The sequence below is a fragment of the Hyperolius riggenbachi genome, chromosome 9 (assembly GCF_040937935.1).
Source record: "Hyperolius riggenbachi isolate aHypRig1 chromosome 9, aHypRig1.pri, whole genome shotgun sequence".
Taxonomy (NCBI): Eukaryota; Metazoa; Chordata; class Amphibia; order Anura; family Hyperoliidae; genus Hyperolius; species Hyperolius riggenbachi.
The window spans coordinates 21473555-21495960 of NC_090654.1; the positions used below are offsets into that span (position 1 = coordinate 21473555).

Sequence of the window (22406 nt, forward strand, 5' to 3'; positions counted from 1 at the left end):
AAAAGTTCACTAGCCTGCTCTGTAACATCTTCTCTGCAGAGGAAAAAAAGATACATTGGCCTCAATTCACTAAGCTTATCTCTTTAACCACTTCGCATCCAGACCTTGTTTTCCCCTTATTGACCAGAGCAGTTTTGACGCTTTAGCTGTGTCCCTATTCAATCAGCAATAACTTTATCCCTACTCACTACACCTAAATGATCTATATATCGTTTTTTTCAAGACAAACCAGGCTTGTTTAGTCCCAAGAACAATTTTGTTTTCTAGGCATTTTAATTGAAAAAAGGGAACAAAAATTAAAAAAATGCATTATTTCTCAGTTTTTAACAATTCCAGTTTAAAAATAAAAAGTACCACAGTTTATAAAACCATTCCACCAGTTAATGTCCCCCCTAATATAGTCAGATGTGCCCCGAGTATCAGCCCAACCTTCCCAGTTTAGCCAGATTTGACCCCAATATCGGCACCCCGGTATAGTCAGATGTGTCCCATGTATCTACCACCCCCCAGTACAGAGAGACAGTAACGCCGCCAGGATTGGCACCCCTCATTATAGGCAGTTGTGTCCCCCGGATAAAATTTCCCCCTTTATAGCCATATGTACCCCCAGAATTGCCCCCCCCCCACCAATTATACCCAGATGTGCCCCCAGTATTAGGTTACCCCCTCCCCCAGATAATCAAATGATCCCCCATTGTCAGATGTCATCCCCCCAGTTACCCAGATGCCTGGCAGTTTTTTGCACCCCCAACCCCCCCCCCCCTCCCCCACCCAGTGTGGGTAGCCAGATGTATGACCCCCCCCCCCCCCCCATTAGGCAGCCCCTCCGTGCACAGATGCTAAAAAAATGTAAATAAAGCCACCTCTCTCACCTTACCTCGTTCCAGCGATGAGCCTGCAGCCCGAGCATCCGATCCCAGCTCTGATCTCAGCCGCGTATTGCCGGTGACCCGGGTCCCGGCTTGATGACGTCATGATCGGATGCTCAGGCTGCAGGCTCATCGCTGGAACGAGGTAAGGTGAGAGAGGCGGCTTTATTTACATTTTTTTAGCCATCTGTGCACGGAGGAGGGGGAGATGAAGGATCACGCTGTTTGTTACAGCGGTGATCGTTCATCCGCTGGGGGGTCACTAATTGGCTACAAGGGAACATGTTCCCTTTTGCCAATTAGTAAGGCAACCGACAGTGCCGGGGGGTGCGCTCTGAAGCGCACCTGTCCCTGCACAAAAGGGCTTAAGGCAGGTCAGTATATCTACGTGGCTGTGGCTTGGAGAGTGCCACAGCTGACGTAGATATACTGTAGTGGTGGGGAAAGTGGTTAATAACATTTCTAGAGTTGTTACCATGGTGATGAGGAATGTAGTATTCAGGAGACATTTTACCTCTGGCAAACTTAAAGTTAACTCTTCTATCTTAAAGTTAACTCTCCAATCCTTAAAATAACTCCAGAGGGTAAAGACAGGCTGTTAATTAACTGTGTGTGAAAATAACTACAGAGGAGGTAACTTAACTACAGAGGAGGTGTCTGTCAGAGTTCTCAAGTGTCTGTCAGAGTTCTCTGCTACTTTGAAAGTCCTGGAGTTCAATGGCTAATTTGCATAGATAACAACTGGAGTTTCTTAACTATTCCTTTACTGGAAACAATATTAGACTTGTGTCTCTGCTGCTAATGCTTTATTTCTTAGCTGTACTACACATACAAATCATTATATCATCATTTTTTTTTTCGCTTCGGTGTCTCTTTAAAAGGTGAAACTAATATATGAAATAGGAACGCTTTGCTGGTGTTTTGGATTAATTAGCTGGTCATGCTGGGCATACACGGCATTTCCAGTCCTTATCAATCGAGCCGCTGATGGCTCGATTGATAATATCCGACAGGTCCGATGACCCGCCGGATAGATTCCCCGCTCGCTCGAATAGCGGGGAATCGAGTGGCTGATAAGCAGCGCCGGCGGGGACGATCGGGAATCGATCCACGTGCATGCGCGGACGAGCGGCAATGCGCCGGCATCGAGCAAGCAGCTCGATCCGGCGCATAATTGGTTAGGTGTATGCCTAGCATTAGAGTCTGTGCAGTGGCGTAGCAATAGGGGGTGCAGAGGTAGCGACCGCATCGGGGCCCTTGGGCCAGAGGGGCCCCGAAGGGTCCACCCTCTATTACAGTATTAGCTCTGTATTGATCCTGTGCTGGTAATAATCACTTCTATAGATGCTTTGAATAGCAGTAATCCTTAACATGCTGTTCCCCATCCCCTTCTTGCACCTCTGACACTGTGGTTGTCGTCTGCAGGTTTTGGTGCGCCATATCAATTGTTATGTATAGAGTGCTTGGGGGGCCCCATGTAAAACTTGCACCGGGGCCCATAGCTCCTTAGCTACGCCACTGAGTCTGTGGCTGGGTGCACACATAGCAGAAACGCCAGCGTTGTGTAAAACGCTGTTTTTTATGCAACAATGTTAGTCTATGCCTTTGTATTTTGGCGTTTTTAAAATCGCTAGTTTTGTTGCATATCATGCATGAACACATCAGAAAAACACATAATGAAAGTCAATGGAAACGCACCATATTGCGTTTTGGATGCTTTTTTTTAAAATAAAGATTTCTGATATATTTCCGCTTCCTGTTGTTTTCCTAGAGATTTGCGTAAATGTAAATATAAAAATGCATCATACAAAACGCATCATACAAAATGCATATGCATTTAAGCGCATGAAAAACGCTTGAACAATGCATCTGCGGTAAAAAAAAAAAAAAAAGCACCAAAACGCAGTAAAAACGCACACAACATTAGCCGATTCAGCCGCGCAGTGTCGAAAACCTCATGCATCCGAGCAACGTTCACCTCCCATTCATTCGCCAATAACTTTATTGCTACTTATCACAATTAATTGATCTATATCTTGTTTTTTCTGCCAGAAATTAGGCTTTCTTTGGGTAGTACATTTTAGCTAAGAATTATTTTTTCTAAATCCATTTTAACAGGAAGCTTAGGAAAGAAATGAAAAAATTCATTATTTCTCAGTTTTTGGCCATTATAGTTTGAAATCAATATACGCTACTGTAATTAAAACTCATGTATTTTATTTGCCCATCTGTCCCGGTTATTACACCGTTTAAATGATGTCCCTTTCACAATTTATGGCGCCAATATTTCATTTAGAAATAAAGGTGCATTTTTTCAATTTGCGTCCATCACTATTTATAAGCTTATAAATTTAAATAATATAATAACATACTCTCTTGACATGCATATTTAAAAAGTTCAGACCCTTGGGTAACTATTTATGTTGTTTTTTTTTTTGTTTTTTTTTGTATTTTTTGTATTATTTTTTTCAATAAAAAAAAAATGTATGTGGGCAATTTTTGGTGTGGGAGGGAAACTGCTAATTTTAAATGTAAAATAATAGAATTGTTTAATTAAAATGTAATGTGGATGCAGTTTACTATATGGCCACAAGATGGCCACAGTAAAAAAAAGTCCTGGATGCGAACGATTCGCATCCAGGAACTAAAAAGAAGAGGAGTTGTTTCCTGGGGGGCAGAAATACCGCGCTCTCTGAATAGAAAGCGTCGGTATTTCTCCGGGGAAGTTAGATTGGTGAATGGGAATTATATTCCCATTCACTGATCGGAGGGCTAGCGGCAGGCGGCGGGAGCACGCACAGTGGCACGCCCGATCGTGCGCACCATGCGATGGCAGCAGCAGTGCCTACCTGGACGAGGAAGCTCGTCCAGATAGGCCGAAGTGGTAACATAAAACTTGACATAAAATGCAGCATTTTATGTTATGTTATGTGTGCACCCAGCCTGACACTTTGAGCCTAAAATACTGAACATTTCCACTATATTCTAATGGTCTGAGATTCAGATTTTGTTCTTCTTCTCATCAGCTGTAAGCCATAGTCATCAACATTATAACAAATAAAGGTTTGAGATATCTTGCTTTGTATGTAATGAGTATATTTAAAATATTAGTTTCACCTTTCGAGCTGAATACTGAAATAAATGGACTTTTGCACGATATTCTAATTTTTCGAGTTTCACCTGTAAGGGAAATTGTAAGCGAAAGGGATATGAAGGCTGCCATATTTATTTCCTTTTACTGCTATGTACACACAATACAATTTTCTGGCATATCTACTGTCAGATTGATTAATTCCAACATACAGTATCTGATTTCCGATCAATTTTTTTTTTATTGTTTTTTCATTCACTACTATAAAAAATAGTTAAAAAAAATCGATCAGAAATCAGATTGGACATGTTCGAAATAATCTATCTGACAGTAAATCTGTCAGAAAATTGCATCGTGTGTACCTAGCATAAGCCATAGCGATTGCCTGGCAGTCTTTTAGCCATAGCCCCTGAACAAGCGTGCAGCAGATCAGGGGTTTCTGACATTATTGTCCTATTGTCAGATCTATCAAGATTAGCTGCATTCTTGTTCCTGGTGTTATTCAGACACCACAAAAGCCAAATAGACCAGCAGGGCTGCCAGGCAACTGGTATTGTTTAAAAGGAAATAAATATGGCAGCCTCCGTATACCTCTCACTTCAGTTCTCTTTTAGGGCTGGTGCACACCTGAGCGGTTCTCTAGCGGTTTTTAAAATGCTTTTAAAACGCTTGCAGGGGGAAACGGCTTGGCTAATGAAAGTGAATGGGATGGTGCACACCAGAGCGGCTCGTTTCTCCACAAACACAAAATCCTGGGCTGCAGCATTTTTTAGATATCTGAGACGTTTCTGCCTCAATGGTAAAGTATAGGAAAGTGGAAAACTGCTCTAAAAAACGCTAGAGCAGAGAGGTTTTCCAGGTGTTATTGTTACAGAAACTGTTCAGTAAGAGCTTTACTGTAACAATATATGTAATCTGCTACACAAAAACGCTCCAACAAATGCTAGGCATGTGTAGAAAACCTCTCTAAACATGCCTAGGAATCGCTCTGAAATCTGCTTCACAACCCTCTAGCGTTTTGCGGATCTGCTAGAGGTTTTTGGTGTGCACTGGGCCTAAAAGAGGATCTTTGCTGAACATTAAATTACTTATTTATTTACAATATTAATTTATTAATTATTTAACCTCCTTGCCGGTCTAAAAAATCCAGGGCTCGCTACATGATAGCCGCTGAGCGGCGGCATCCCCCCACCCACTCTGATCGCCGTATGCAGGAAATCCCGTTGAGAACGGGATTTCCTGCAGGGCTTCCCCGGTCGCCATGGCGACGGGGCAGGATGACGACGTCACAGGGAATCCCGATCCGTCCCTCAGCGCTGCCTGGCTCTGATTGGCCAGGCAGCGCAGGGGTCTGGGGCGGGGGGGAACGACTCGGCGCGGCTGATTGCGGCGGATCGTCGGCGAGCGGCGGCGATCGGAAGTTACAAGCAGCTAGCAAAGTGCTAGCTGCTTGTAACAAAAAAACAATTATGCAAATCGGCCCAGCGGGGCCTGAGAAATCCTCCTGCGCAGGTTACCCCGAGCTGAGCTCGGGATAACCGGCAAGGAGGTTAATCAGTTTTTGTACATTGTAAAATCTCCTCTCCCAGGTTTAAATTCTTCAATTTATCACAGGTGGTGACATCTTTAGTCCTGTCAGGTGCAGCTCTGTGGCATGTTTGTGTACTGAGTTTTCTGAAGCCACTGCTGGTAGGTGCGTGACTGCGGAATGTTTATTTGGGGTGTGCTCTGGATTCCTCACTGATGCATTGGGGAGCTGCTGTTCACACCTTAGATTCTTGCCAGAGCTGGCACCGATTGGACGCCTCTGATGACAGCCACATAGCATGTGTACAGGGCAGTAGCCCTCCGCTGGTAAAAAAATGCAGAGCGTGGCAGGAATATCAGATAGATTTATCCAACCCGTTGTTATAGATGACTGGAGTGCATACATACTTCCCCTGGTGGTGCCTAAACCTAACCTTCCCACAGTGGCGCCTGACCCTAGATCCCCCTCCTTAACCTGAAACCCCCCATTCCACAGAGCCCTGATAAGCTCCCCCTGTGCACCGACACAATATAGTTATCCTCAAGCCATTTTTTCCACAAGACTGTGTGGAAAAAATGTACCCTCTTGCTGCCTCCAGGCACCCAAATTTACCAAGCTGCGATTGCGGTAAACATGGTAATATTGGGTGCCCGGATGCATACCTCCCAACTTTTTGAGATGAGAAAAAGGGACACTTAAGCCACGCCCCATGTCATACCTCTGGCCACACCCCTGCCACACCTCTAGTCACGCATACCATAAAGATTTCATAAGAGAAATATGTTGTTTTATAATAATAAACCACATTGGTCCTTTCTATCCTGGTTCATTTTCCTTCATATTAACATTTTAAAATGAGTAATATATCAATTTAAAGGTTGGGAATAAAGTTTAGAGTCAAACACATATTTTAGTATAGAAATATATATATTTACATAGAAAGAGGGACAAAGTCCTGAAAGAGGGACAAATGAGGGTGAAAGAGGGACAGAGGGACAGGGCTCCCAAACAGGGACTGTCCCTCTGAAAAAGGGACAGTTGGGAGCTATGCGGAGGCGTCCACAAACGGCTGCCGCCATGTGCCCAATTTTCCCTCTAATGCAGCTTTTATCATAGGTGCCTATGGCGGCGCCGTTTTTTCCGCCCTTCTTACCTGCTTTGGACTGGCTTTGTTAGAGTTAGTTTTGTATAAAGTATAAAGACAGCGATTGTTCTTATAAAGCAGCACAATACTGAACATCTGCTATACGTCTGCCTGAAAGTAATTTGTAGGGAGAACATCTCCAGGCTGACTGCACACAGGCAGCAGAGAGTTCACAGCAGAACAAAGGGGACTGCAATGATAAATCTGTTTCCTTTCCACTGTGACATCATGCGCCTACTTTTGTGGCATTGTGTTTGTGTAAATGGAAAGTCATAATGCTGAAAATATGAAGAGAGGCTTTAACGTGGGTGAGATTGTATATTGCTATTCTATGGAAAGAATACTGACCCCCACTGCCACCCTCACCACCCACCTACAGAATGAGTGTCTCTCCCCACTGCCGTACACCATTTATATTTCTTCATGAGGGCTCCACAGCCTTCCATGGTCAGCACGGTGGCATAGTGGTCAGCACTCTCGCCTTGCAACGCTGGGTCCCCAGGTTGAATCCCAGCCAGGGCACTATCTACAAGGAGTTTGTATGTTCTCCCCATGTCTGTGCGGGTTTCCTGGTTTAGTACTGGTAGAATTGGTGTGAACTCTTTTGCACACATCAGTTTTACCACATGAATCAGGCTTCTTCTCTTATAAATTAACTTTCTTTATCTGTTTTAACTCATAAATTATCTCTCCGTATATGTCTCAGCTCTAGTGATGGCCCGGACAGTTCCTGGTGTTCCCATTTAAAGAGACTCTCAAGTCTCAAAAAAACTCAGTTTTTTATTACAAAATCCCCTTTAACATAATAGTCCTACCTAAACCGCCGCATCCCCGCCACTCTACGCTAACTAAATCCCCCCAAACTCCCCGGGAGGCACTCCGGGCAGCGCTTCCGTGTGAGGCGGGGCTATGAGCTGCAGCCCTGCCTCACATGCGTCTGTCAACGGCGGATCGCCGCCTCTCCCCCGCCCCTCTCAGTCTTCCTTCACTGAGAGGGGCGGGGGAGAGGCGGAGATACGCCGCTGACAGACACGTGTGAGGCAGGGCTGCAGCTCATAGCTCTGCCTCACACGGAAGCTAATGTTGGCAGCAAAAATCCATGACCTAGAAAGTCGTGGATTTTACAGTGGAGAGGGAGAGGGGAGTTAGGGGGGATTTAGATAGTTTACAGCGTTGGGAATGCGGCGGTTTAGTTAGGGCTATTGTGTTAAAGAGGATTTTGTTATAAAAAAAAAATGGATTTTTAAGAGACTTCAGTGTCTCTTTAACGCAAGCTTTTTTTGTTAAAAATTTTGCATTCTTTATATTAAAGTCAATGGCATCCAACATTAGCAGTTAACCACCTTATGTGTTAGAAACACCAAATTTGCAGTGTATGCTAAGGAGGAAGAGTGGGAACAAGGGGGGAAACATTTTCAAAAATACCTTGTAGTTTTGGAGAAAATCGATTTCAAAGTTACAATAGGAAAAAGTCTATATTTAATGTCAATGACAGATAAAGGGCTCAATTCAGTAAGCGGTGCTAACCCAGTTAGCACGCCTAAAGGCTTTGGGCGTGCTAACTAGGGTGCTAAGTAGTTAGCACATACAAACTACTTAGCACGGTAGTTAGCACATGCAAACTACTTATCACCGTAGTTAGGACATGCAAACTACTACTTAGCACCGTGCTAACTAGGGTGCTAAGCTCCATGGTTAGATACCCCTGGTCTTGCTAATTATGATCTTGTAAAAGATAGAATATTTGGAAATTTAAATTCAATCTGAGCTCTATATATTATGTGACGATCATTATATTATTGTTAACAATACAATCTTCCAGAATGATAATTGATGCTGAAGCTACTGTTGGAAAAGTTAGGAGGCGCACTGCTACACTGCATATTCTGTCATATGTTCCTTTTCTTTGTTGAATAAACACTGATTTTTTTTTTTTTTAAATATGGTGTTTAGTGGTTTACATGTGCTAACTACAGTGCTAAGTAGTTTACATGTGCTAACTACGGTGCTAAGTAGTTTACATGTGCTAACTGAGGTGCTAAGTAGTTTGCATGTGCTAACTACTTAGCACGTGCAAAGCATGTTAGCACATGCAAAGTGGCTTTTGACTGGCGTGCTAACACTTAGCACCCTTTTCTGAATCAAGCCCAAGGTATCATGTGTAAATTAACATACATCAAAAGAAAGAGCAGTTAATTTAATGATGGAGTTTCGCCAGTGTGTACGGACCACCTGTAAAACCCAGTGGAAGCGGCACCGCTTTGACCAGGGATCGCTATACTGCCACAATATGGCTGTATAGGGAGGACCCCTGGCAAGTTTACCTATTTTTTGTAACATAAAATATTTTTTGTTCAGAGTGTGGGAAATGAAAAAATAATGAACTGGAATCCCCCTCCTAAGCCTCTTTATCCCCTTGTCCCCGTGCAGGCTGGGATAGTCAGCCCAGAATGCAGAGCCCTGGCCAAGTGGGGCTTCGCACCCTGAGCTATACCAGCCTGCATGGTCAATGTTATAGGGGGGCTCTGGAGGAGAGGGGTGGCCAAGCCCCTCTCCCCGAGAGACCTTGTCCAATCCACAGACAAGGGACTATTCCCCACCTCCAGTGCCCCGGGGGAGGGGGGGGGTTCATAGTGGCATCTGGTATCAGATGCCAGCTCCTGAAATGAGTATAGGGGACCCCTTACCCATTTCCACAAAGAGTTCAATTAAATGAAAACAAAGCCATGAAAAAAGTCCTATACTTAACTTTAAAAAAATTCCCATGCCAATTTCCACAGAAATGTCCCATGCCAATATCTTCTAGTTACCTTGATTGAAGATCTCCACTGGCCACCGCCACACCGCTCCCTCGCGCAGCTCTCAGCTACATATAGTATAGCTGAGAGCCCCCTCCCACCAGATGCTCCACCACCGGCTCCCACTGTCCTCTCCGCCCCACACACCTATCACCCCCACCCATGCTGGCATCTAGGTGACAGCATGGATGGGGGTCATATAGATGTGGGCAGGTGGGGAGGACAGCAGGAGCCGGTGGTGGAGCATCCGCATAGGACGGAACTTTCAGCTATTCTGATATAGCCGAGAGCAAAGCATCTTTAAATTTCCCTCCAGGGCTCCCTATTGGTTCATTAACAGACCAACAGACCCTATTGGTACATTAACAGTCCGGCATGGTTGCAAGTAGAGATGTCGCGAACGGTTCGCCTGCGAACGGTTCCAGGCGAACTTTGGAGGTTCGCGTTCGCCTGGACCATGCGAACTTTTGCGGAAGTTTGATTCGCCCCATAATGCACTATGAGGGTCAACTTTGACCCTCTGCATCACAGTCAGCGGGCACATTGTAGCCATTCAAGCTACACTAAGCCCTGGAGCCCCCCCCCCCTTATATAAGGCAGGGTCCGGCGGCCATTAGCCTCACTCGTGTGCCTGCTAGAGAGAGGAAAGGGACAGCTGCTGCAGACTTGTTCTCCTAGGGACAGATTAGTTAGGCTCTTGGCTTGCTCCTGGCTGATTGTTATTGCTACAATAGCACCCCTCAACAGCCCTTTTGAGAGCTCTAATGGTTTCCTGATGTGCTTATTTTGTGTGTGTTGCTCACTGACACTGACATTATACAGCCCTATCTGTTGCAGCTGGACCTTGGTAATTGTTATTACTGTGCCAGCCAGGCCCTGCCTAACTATCTATACTGGGACACCTACCTATGCCTACCTAACTACTGGGGCACCTACTTACCTATACGGGGACACCTACCTACCTACCTATACTAGGGGACCTACCTATGCCTACCTACCTATACTGGGTCTCCTACCTATGCCTAGCTAACTACTGGGACACCTACCTATCCCTACCTACCTATATTGGGTCTCCTACCTATGCCTAGCTAACTACTGAGGCACCTACCTACCTATACTGGGTCTCCTACCTATGCCTAGCTAACTACTGAGGCACTTACCTACCTATACTGGGTCTCCTACCTGTGCCTAGCTAACTACTGAGCCACCTACCTATGCCTACCTACCTATACTGGGACTCCTACCTATGCCTACCTACCTATACTGGGTCTCCTACCTATGCCTAGCTAACTACTGGGACACCTACCTATGCCTACCTACCTATACTGGAACTCCTACCTATGCCTACCTACCTACCTATACTGGAACTCCTACCTATGCCTACCTACATACAAGAAGATAATAAGGTCGTTGCCTCATTGTGGACAGACCAAATTTGATCAGCTGGACAGTCACTGTTGTTCTATCATTGAGCTACCACAGCCCGGCGACCAAATGGGCTGGAAAACTGCCACGGCCTGCACTCTCGCCACGGTGCGCACCAGTCCAGCACGGCCGTCACTGCGCAAACAGCTGTTTGCGGTGCATTAAACAGTGAGTTTGGTGTGTCAGTGTGAAGCAGAACTCTAATTACACTCCCTGATTGATGTATACACATGCAAGATGTTTTAAAGCACGTTAGGCCTGCAATTTAGCATTCAATGTGATTTCTGCCCTTAAAACGCTGCTTTGCTTTCAATCCAGATTTTTCCCCGGGACTTTGGGCGTGTATCCCACTCTACCATGCGTCCCTACCATGGGGCGGCCAGGAGCGCTCCGCTCCGGGTGTCAGCTCCAGGGGGGGTGTCATCAAGGCCTCCCCAGAAGCCTTGATGACACAGGAGGGGAAGCAGCGCTGAAGGAGGGGTGGCAGCGTCGGCGGGGAGGGGGGAAATACCCCCCCACATCTCCCTCACCTGGGTCCCCTCCTTCGGCGCTTCCCCTCCACGGGCGCCGGCAACGGGCACTGACAGGGCGGCTGATAGCCGCCCTCAGTTTACCCGAGCAGGGCTACGGGAAGATGGCCGCCGAAGCCCGCACTGGAGACAAAAATAGACGGCAAGATGGCAGCCGACGCCATCTTGCCGTCTATTTTTGTCTCCAGTGTGGGCTTCGGCGGCCATCTTCCCGTAGCCCTGCACTGATGACGCAGCAGGAGACAGCGCGGGACATTCAAGAGGAGCTGCGGAGGCTGCCTGGGACTCGGAAGACATCTGCAGGTAAGGTTTTTTTCTTTTACAGGTGCACCGGCCCGGCCACCCACCGCTGCTGCCCACCTACCCACCGCTGCTGCCCACCTACCCACCACTGCTGCCCACCACCTACCCACCACTGCTGCCCACCTACCCACCAGGCTACCCACCACTACTGCCCACCTACCCACCACTGCTGCCCACCTACCCACCGCTGCTGCCCACCTACCCACCACTGCTGCCCACCTACCACCACTGCTGCCCACCTACCCACCAGGCTACCCACCACTGCTGCCCACCTACCCACCACTGCTGCCCACCTACCCACCGCTGCTGCCCACCTACCCACCAGGCTACCCAGCAGGCTACCCACCGCTGCTGCCCACCTGCCCACCGCTGCTGCCCACCTACCCACCACTGCTGCCCACCTACCACCACTGCTGCCCACCTACCCACCACTGCTGCCCACCTACCCACCAGGCTACCCACCACTGCTGCCCACCTACCCACCACTGCTGCCCACCTACCCACCGCTGCTGCCCACCTACCCACCAGGCTACCCAGCAGGCTACCCACCGCTGCTGCCCACCTACCCACCGCTGCTGCCCACCTACCCACCACTGCTGCCCACCACCTACCCACCACTGCTGCCCACCTACCCACCAGGCTACCCACCACTACTGCCCACCTACCCACCACTGCTGCCCACCTACCCACCGCTGCTGCCCACCTACCCACCACTGCTGCCCACCTACCACCACTGCTGCCCACCTACCCACCACTGCTGCCCACCTACCCACCAGGCTACCCACCACTGCTGCCCACCTACCCACCACTGCTGCCCACCTACCCACCGCTGCTGCCCACCTACCCACCAGGCTACCCAGCAGGCTACCCACCGCTGCTGCCCACCTACCCACCGCTGCTGCCCACCTACCCACCACTGCTGCCCACCACCTACCCACCACTGCTGCCCACCTACCCACCAGGCTACCCACCACTACTGCCCACCTACCCACCACTGCTGCCCACCTACCCACCGCTGCTGCCCACCTACCCACCGCTGCTGCCCACCTACCCACCACTGCTGCCCACCTACCCACCACTGCTGCCCACCTACCCACCAGGCTACCCACCACTGCTGCCCACCTACCCACCACTGCTGCCCACCTACCCACCGCTGCTGCCCACCTACCCACCAGGCTACCCAGCAGGCTACCCACCGCTGCTGCCCACCTGCCCACCGCTGCTGCCCACCTGCCCACCGCTGCTGCCCACCTACCCACCACTGCTAGCAGGCTACCCACCACTGCTGCCCACCTACCCACCACTGCTGCCCACCTACCCACCGCTGCTGCCCACCTACCCACCAGGCTACCCAGCAGGCTACCCACCGCTGCTGCCCACCTGCCCACCGCTGCTGCCCACCTGCCCACCGCTGCTGCCCACCTACCCACCACTGCTAGCAGGCTACCCACCACTGCTGCCCATCTACCCACCGCTGCTGCCCATCTACCCACCGCTGCTGCCCATCTACCCACCGCTGCTGCCCACCTACCCACCGCTGCTGCTCACCTACCCACCACTGCTGCCCACCTACCCAGCAGGCTACCCACCACTGCTGCCCACCTACCCACCACTGCTGCCCACCTACCCACCACTGCTGCCCACCTACCCACCAGGCTACCCAGCAGGCTGCCCACCTACCCACCACTGCTGCCTACCTACCCACCAGGCTACCCAGCAGGCTACCCACCACTGCTGCCCACCTACCCACCGCTGCTGCCCACCTACCCACCGCTGCTGCCCACCTACCCACCGCTGCTGCCCACCTACCCACCAGGCTACCCACCACTGCTGCCCACCTACCCACCACTGCTGCCCACCTACCCACCAGGCTACCCAGCAGGCTGCCCACCTACCCACCAGGCTACCCACCACTGCTGCCCACCTACCCACCACTGCTGCCCACCTACACACCACTGCTACCCAGCAGGCTGCCCACCTACCCACCAGGCTACCCAGCAGGCTGCCCACCTACCCACCACTGCTGCCCACCTACCCACCACTGCTACCCAGCAGGCTGCCCACCTACCCACCAGGCTACCCAGCAGGCTGGCCACCTACCCACCACTGCTGCCCCCCTACCCACCATGCTACCCACCTACCCACCACTGCTGCCCACCTACCCACCAGGCTACCCAGCAGGCTACCCACCACTGCTGCCCCCCTACCCACCACTGCTACCCAGCAGGCTGCCCACCTACCCACTAGGCAATCAGGCTGCTCACCCTTCACCACCTACCCACCAGGCTATCAGCTTGCCAACACTCAAATCTGCTACCGATATTGTGTATTTTGTGGTCAGATCTGCTACTGACATTGTGTATTTTGTGGTCAGTTTAACTACCGTCATTATGTATTTTGTGGTCAGTTTAACTACCGTCGTGTATTTTGTGGTCAGTTTAACTACTGATATTGTGTATTTTGTGGTGAAATCTGGTGCTGACATTGTGTATGTTCTGGTCAAATCTACCGCAAGATTGAATGATTTTTTTCTGGTCAAATCTGCCGACATGATTGAATGTATTTTCTTGTGAAATCTGCTCACATAACGTGTAATGTCTGGTGAAATGTTCTCGCATTACGTGTATTTTATGTTGAAAGCTTCTGACATTTTGTGTATTTTCTGGAGAAAAGCTGCGCAATGATGTGAATTTTCTGGAGAAAGGTTGACTAAAACTTGGGTGCACTTTTAAATTAGCTCCGCCCCATCCGGTCATAGCCACGCCCATTTTTCGCCGCGGCGCGCTTCGCGCGCCGCAGGTGGTGTACCGTGGGGGGGGGGGGTGTCTTTCAATACCTAGCACCGGGTGTCAAATGCCCTAGGTACGCCACTGCATGATGCCCCCTCCAGGTGTTAGACCCCTTGAAACATCTTTTCCATCACTTTTGTGGCCAGCATAATTTTTTGTATTTTGCAAAGTTCGCCTCCCCATTGAAGTCTATTGCGGTTCGCGAACTTTTACGTGAACCGAACCTTCCGCGGAAGTTCGCGAACGGTGTTCGCGAACCGAAAATCGGAGGTTCGCGACATCTCTAGTTGCAAGGCTGATAAATTAGTTCTTCTTTATTTTAGCTTAAAGGACACCTGAAGTGAGAAGAATATGGAGGCTGCCATATTTATTTCCTTTTAAGCAATACCGTTGTCTGAAAGCCCTGCTGAACAGACTGAAAACCAGCTTTTTCCCATCTGCGATAAACTTGATAAACTCTGAAGCCTCTCTGAAATAATTAACACTGTGTAAAAATTGTTTAAATATTTGTAATACCTGGCATACTTGTATAATTCCTCTATTTCTACCTTTGTTACTATCACTATGTTCCTTACATGTACCACGGGACTGTCATGAAGAGTAATTTGGTTGTGTTACACAATGACAATGAACTGCTTGAATCTTGAATCTCTGATACTTTTAGCTATAATGAATACTTCAGTCTGGGTCAGGAGGACACTATCTGCATGGAGTTGGTATGATTTTCCCATGGGCTCCTTGCCCATCATGCTTTGGATGCAGTTTCACTACTCACTGGCACAGCATAGTCACAGCTGTGCTAGCTACGAAGCTTGGATTTTTTTTTTTGGGGGGGGGGGGGGGGGTAATAGAGTCTGGGACCCCTAGGAATGCCTGAGGCCCTAGGCAATAGCCCTAACTGCCCTTTCCTGTAACAGTCCCTATTTGAACCGTCTACAGTGCTGTTTGACAGTTTGTGAACCCTTTTGAATTACCAGTATTTCTGCGTACAGCAAATGTGATATGAGACATGATACATTTTTCTATCAAGTCTTAAAGGACACCTGAAGTGAGAGAAATATGGAGGCTGCCATATTTATTTCCTTTTTATGCAATGCTAGTTGCCTGGCTGTCCTGCTGATCCTCTGCCTCTAATACTATGAGCCATAGCCCCTGAACAAGCATGCAGCAGATCAGGTGTTTCTGCCATTATTGTCAGATCTGACAAGATTAGCTGCATGCTTGTTTCTGGTGTGATTCAGACACTACTGCAGCCAAATAGATCAGCAGGGCTGCCAGGCAACTGGTATTGTTTAAAAGGAAATAAATATGGCAACCTCCATATTCTTCTCACTTCAGTTGTCCTTTAATCCTGAGTGGGGACAGGTCTAATCTCCCCACCTGCATCTACGGTGGTTGCCTTAGTGGTAACCCATGTTTGTGAGTATAACGTTACATACTTGCCTTTCATTACCCACATCAGTCCAGTACATACTGCACTATATTGGGCTCTTGGAGTTCTCTCTCGTTTCCTCGACACACTGTGTGATGCTGCACCTATTTTTTAATTTTTCTGTTCAATGCCGTCACATTTTTTAGGCCATCCCGAGCTGCTTGGTTACTAGGATTTTTTGTCAGATTTTCGGATTTGTTACTTTTTGCACATACATAATAAACAGTCAATAGACAGTAAAAGTCTCACCTGGAGAGATGTAGAACGTTTTGAACAATTTCTTATCGGTGGTGATATCTCGCACTTCTTTGACGATATTCACCAGACGCCCAACCACAGGAGGGATTCTGCGATAGTCTAGGATCCTTCAGAACAAGAGAAGAGGCTTACTGTAATACTGATTCTATATATACGTGTCTAATATTAGTGATGGTCAGTGAGATGCTAAAATTCCAGCTTGCATGCAAATTTAATACAAATTGTAGGCAGCTTGGAATTTGGGCCAATTAAATTTCTTGTTGATTTTGGCTGGCCCGACTTTAAGCCAAATACAATTTGCATTATTAGCATGTCAATGACCATCTGTAGTCAGAGTCAGTTCTGGTAACAATGGGCCCTCCCGCCCACCCCCCAACCACCCCCCACCCCCCTCCCCCCCGACAGAAAACCCAAACCCGACAGCGAGATGAGGGGCCCTTTGTTGAAGCCAAATTTCCCCACTGAGCCGGCTGCTGTACCTTCCCTCGCCCCCCAACTTAACTGTGTTCCCTGGCGCCCCTGCAGAGTCTTTGGCAGAGCAGTGTCTACCTGTTCTGGCAGGAATGTGCCTCTGTCAGGCTCCGTGCAATCCCAGAGCTTATCCTTACAGGGGCGTGTCTCCTCCGGGACCCGACGCATGTTATTATATGGTATAATGATGCAGGTCACAAAGAAGTTGCAGCCAACGGTGGATGAAGACAGAAGTGCACGGAGCCTGGACAGGTGAGACACTACTCTGCCGAAGACTCTGCATGGGCCCCGGGGAGCAATAGTTATGGTGGGGGGAGACACCCTGGGGGCCCCTACATGCTCTGAGGTCCTGGGACAATTGCCCCCTTTGCCTCTATGATAGCACCGGCCCTGTCTTTAGTGACAAGGACATCAAAAAGAATCAGAGTTTCCTCGTAGCGCTGGCTTTAAGTAATGGCATCATTACGCGACACCGACACTAAGAGGAAGCAGCGAGGGAGAAAGAGAGAACTCTCATCATGGAGGCACCCACGCTGGGAGCAGGTAAGATAATTTCTGTTCCAGAGGAAAAACTCCAACTGTTGCTCCAGAAACAAAAAAGAGGCACAGTGGGAAAAGAGGTGGCCAAGAGTGGCAAAAGAGGCACAGGTGGACATGAAGTGATACAAAGGGGGGCACAAGTGATACATGGAGACATGAGGTGATATAGAGACAAAAGAGGCACAAGGGGAACAGAGATGGCACAGGGGGACAAAAGAGTGACGGGGAACATAGGTTGCACAGGGGAACAGAAGAGGCAGGGAAACAGATGTAGAACAGGGGAACAAAAGAGGCAGGGAAAAAGAGGTAGCACAAGGGGACAAAAGAAGCATAGGGACAGAGGTAGCACAGGGGGGGGACAAAAGAAGCATGGGGACAGAGGTAGCACAGGGGGACAAAAGAGACAAAGAGGAAACAGAGGTGACACAGGGGAACAGTAGAGGCAGGGAAACAGAGGTAGCACAGAGGAACAGAAGAGGCAGGGAAACAGAGGTAGCACAGGGGAACAGAAGAGGCAGGGAAACAGAGGTAGCACAGGGGAACAGAAGAGGCAGGGAAACAGAGGTAAAACAGGGGAACAGAAGAGGCAAGGAAAAAGAGGCAGCACAAGGGGACAAAAGAAGCATGGGGACAGAGGTAGCACAGGGGGGGACAAAAGAGACACGGGGACAGAGGTAACACAGGGGGACAAAAGAAACAAAGAGGAAACAGAGGTGACACAGGGAGACAAAAGAGGCAAGAGAAACAGAGGTAGCACAGGGGGACAAAAGAGGCATGGGGAATAGAGGTAGCACAAGGGGACAAAAGAAGCAAGGGAAACAGAGGTAGCACTGGGGAACAGAAGAGGCAGGGAAACAGAGGTAGCACAGGGGAACAGTAGAGACAGGGAAACCGAGGTAAAACAGGGGAACAGAAGAGGCAAGGAAAAAGAGGCAGCACAAGGGGACAAAAGAAGCATGGGGACAGAGGTAGCACAGGAGGACAAAAGAAAAAAGGGGAAACAGAGGTGACACAGGGGACAAAAGAGGGACGGGAACAAAGGTAGCAAAGAGGGACAAAAGAGACACGGAGAACAGAGGTATCACAGGGGAACAAAAGAGACAAAGAGGGGACAGAGGTGACACAGGGAGACAAAAGAGGCATGTGGAACAGAGGAACCACAGGGGGACAAAAGAAGCATGGAGAACAGAGTTAGCGCAGGAGGACAAAAGAAACAAAGAGAAAGCAGAGGTGACACAGGGGTACAAAAGAGGCACAGGGGAACAGAGATGGCACAGGGTGAAAAATAAGGCACGAGGGCACAGAGATGGCACAGGGGGAGACAAAAGAGGAATGGGGGAACAGAGATGGCACAGGGGAGGGGAACAAAAGAGGCATGGGGGCACAGAGATGGCACAGTGGGACAAAAGAGTTACAGGGAGTACAGAGATGGCACAGTGGGACAAAAGAGTTACAGGGAGTACAGAGGTGACACAGGGAGACAAAAGATGCTCAGCGCATCTCTGATCGGAGGCCATTCAGAGGCGGCCTGGTGATGCGCTGATCCCACTTTTTGCGCAATTTTCAATTTTACTTGGTAGCGCGCCCAGGCTGTGCATATGCATAGGTAGGATTTAGTTAGTGTTAGGTCCCCTCCCATGGAGGATTGACTTCTTCGCAGTGGGAGGGATGAGTACTTAACAAGTTGCATGCAAGCTGTTACAGGAAACCAACATCCTCCAGTGGTAGACAGGTCATGTGTATGCTCGGTGTGTATTTTATCCCACAAGTGGGGCTTGCACTCTTTTGCAGGTAGGCACTAGTCTGTTTTTAAGTAGCGCTGTTCATTTCCTTGCTATGTAAGAATAGATTCAGTTTAAGAACGAATCTACAGTCCCTCCTTATCTGGTTTGTTAACGGGAACTAGTACTGAGCATCACCTTTTTTGCCATCAGAGCTGCCTTAATTCTTCATGGCATTCTTTAGAGATCTTTGATCCACACTGACATGATAGCATCATGCAGTTGGCTCTGCCCACTCCATGTTATGGCCACACCCATTTTTTACCACGTGGGGGTGGGGGTGGGGATGCTGCAATGCCTTCAGTGGGGGGGGGGGGCACAAATTATGAAAACATTAGCAGCACCCATGTGGCTAGTACTCTACTACCCGCAGACCTCCTTTCAATGCTACCCTCTGACTTTTCCCCGTGACTCTGCCTCAAAATAATTAGACACCTGTTTAACCCAATTGTGTCTTCCTAAACCGTGGGATAAGGATTCTGGCAATCCTGCTGGTTTCTTGATTGGGCATCATTTTTTGTGACCCTTAATATAGCTAAGACATTATCTGATTCAGCCGTATCACCCATACATTTCTTGCAGAAACTGAAAATCAATTCCTAAAAAAGTCTTATTCTATCACACAGGTGCTGTATGTGCAAAAAGGTTCTGAGACAACTTCTCCAGATTTTCTCATTATCACCTAAGTGGTATCTAACAAAACAGACCACAATTTATACCACCTCTGAAAACTGTTTAAATTGAGTCAGTCGGTAATACACACTTCTAGTAACCCAGATTTTATATAACTATTTCTCCTGCCCACTTAGTGTGATATTAGGGAGCTAGCTATCTATTTGTAGCTCTCTTTTTTATTTACAAATTATGTATATTTAGGATATCACCTTCCTTGGTCTATTGTTTTAAATTGTCAACTTTTCAGAGTTAAGGTAGCCATACACTGGTCGATTTGCCATCAGATTCGACCAACAGACAGATCCCTATCTGATCGAATCTGATCAGAGAGGGATCGTATGGCTACCTTTACTGCAAACAGATTGTGAACCGATTTCAGCCTGAAACCGTTCACAATCTGTGGTGGTGGTGGTGCTGTCGCCGCCCCCCCCCGCCCGCATACATTACCTGCTCCGCTGGTGCGACTGCCCCCGGTCATCGCTCTTCTTCTCCGTCTCCGCTCTGGTCTGCTCTGGTCTCCGGCATGCTTCCCTTCTTCCTGTCTGGGGGAAGTTTAAACAGTAGAGCGCCCTCTACTGTTTAAACTTCCTGCCGAGAAAGGAAGAAGGGAAGGATGCCGGAGACCAGACCAGAGCGGAGACGGAGAAGAAGAACGGAGACCAGGGAGTCGCGCCGGCGGAGCAGGTAATGTATGCGGCTCTATTGCGTCGGTCGTCGGGCACTCGAACGCCGCTAGCGATGCGCTCTTTACCCGCAGGCGATCGACGGTTATTTTCCGCACGGCGCGATCGACGGGATCGGACGGAATGGATCGAAATTCGGCGTGTAGCGTGAACGATTGGCAGCAGATTCGATCCCAGTGATCGAATCTGCTGTCGAAACGGCGGCAAATCGGGCCAGTGTATGGCCATCTTTAGTTATGTTGTTATCTAGTGTGGCGGTTGCAGGGAGAGAGTGTCTGGGAAAGTGATAAATGGTGTGTATATTCCTCCTAGGTCCTCAGGTGAGACAAAAAAGGCAGATAATCAGTCCAAAGAGTCCTTTTCTGGGAACCCCGTCTCTCCTGGACTGAACAAAAAGCTATTTGTATTTTGTGCTTTTGGGAAATTTGCCTTCTTAAAACAGAAGGAAATTTGCAAAAATTCAGCTATAAGTGAACACATGTGCCATGTGGTTACCCACAATGCTCCACTACTGAATATGCAAATTATCCCTTTTCGCCCTTGTAACTAAGACAAGCATCCAGAAACGCTGGTGTATAGCAAGCCTATAGCTTTAACTATTACACAGCCACACCAACCCCACATGTAGACAGCCTGTTTTGGGTATTTGGCCCTCATCAGTACATGGCAGGGATTGATATGGCTGTAAGAGATAGGGCTTGGACCAGTACAACAGAGTAACCAAGCAGCCCAGGGGGACCTAAACCACTAGGAATGTATAGGGGGATAAAAGAGACCAAAAAGCCCTCCTACTAATCCTAGTGGTTTGGGTCACCCTGAGCTGCTTGGTTATTCTGTTGTGCTTTGGGGACAAATGTTAGGTTTCCACCCAGTAGAGAGGATTATAAATGTATTCTATAGTTAGTTGTCTATCTAGTGGCAACATTTTTGTTTCCTGTTTTTCCCATAAGTGTAAATATTTTATACTGCATCAATGAAATTTTGGTGTTGGTGAAGAGCATTCTGCAACGGCCAATGGGCGGCTGGGCCACCACCCTTAGTAAAGTACTTAGTTATAGTAATAATCACACCATAATAATAATACCAACTGCCACTAGCTCCTCTGTAGCATCCCCAGCTAGAGTTTATCTCCTTATACTGCCCCCATTTAGAATGCTTCCCTGCTGGTATTCTATTAAATCTCGATCCATCTTTCCCCATATTTTTGCCATATTAATGCTACACCACTCCAGAAACTAACAAGGATGCAGTTATAATATTTAAGGATCCCTTCAGCTGCCATCCTTCCCACCTTTTCCCTGTTATTATAGAGATCGGTGTGCTATTTGTTATTTGCTCAGAGAAACATTTGGAAAAGGTTTGGCAGGTCCTTAGGTGAGACAAAAAAAGGCAGATTTAATCAGAAATAGTCCTTTTCTGGGAACCCACTGTCTGTCCTGGACTGACCAAATATCAGGTGTATTTTGTGTTAAAAATGACTGTTTTTCATTTTTGATGCTTTGTTTGGGAGAAATGTTAGGTTTGCACCCAGTAGAGAGGATTATAAATGTATTTTATAGTTAGTTGTCCATCTAGTGGCAATATTTTTGTTTCCTGTTTTTCCAGCATACAGTGTAAATATTTTAAACAAATAAAACAAATATTGCTAACTGTTGGGGAGTGTGGGAGGTCAGAGGTTAATTTAAAAAGTAAAAATAAGGTAAAAATAGGTCGTTTATTGAAAAAAATAAATGCAGATATAATTTTACTATTTGGCCACAAGATGTCCTCAGAGGTGTCTTCCGTATGCTTAGTATTACTACGCAAACAGGAAGAACTGCATGGACGGACTTTGTGAATGGCGCGCCGTCTCATAGACGGCTGAAGTCATTCACACGGGGACTTAGATCTGCGTTCCCATTCATTGATCTAGCGGCTAACGATCGGCGGTGGTAACAAGCGCAGGGGGGCGTGGGGGGGAGGGGCGAGCGGCAACACCCAGTGGGGAGCGACGTGATAGCTACGCCCCGGAAAGCACTTATGGCATTTTGCAGGGACGTAGTTACTCGTCTCAGGGGAGGGGAAGTGGTTAATAAATGGGTGCTATAAT

General features: G+C 48.2%; 1 protein-coding gene across 1 annotated transcript in view; it reads right to left on the minus strand.

The window, feature by feature from the left end:
* Positions 1 to 22406, minus strand: part of LOC137531497 (extracellular serine/threonine protein kinase FAM20C-like) — an 81149-nt gene that overhangs the window by 36444 nt on the left and 22299 nt on the right. The window contains exon 5 of the mRNA XM_068251414.1: positions 16159 to 16274. Within this exon, the coding sequence (XP_068107515.1) occupies positions 16159 to 16274 (116 nt within the window). The remainder of the gene's footprint in view (positions 1 to 16158; positions 16275 to 22406) is intronic.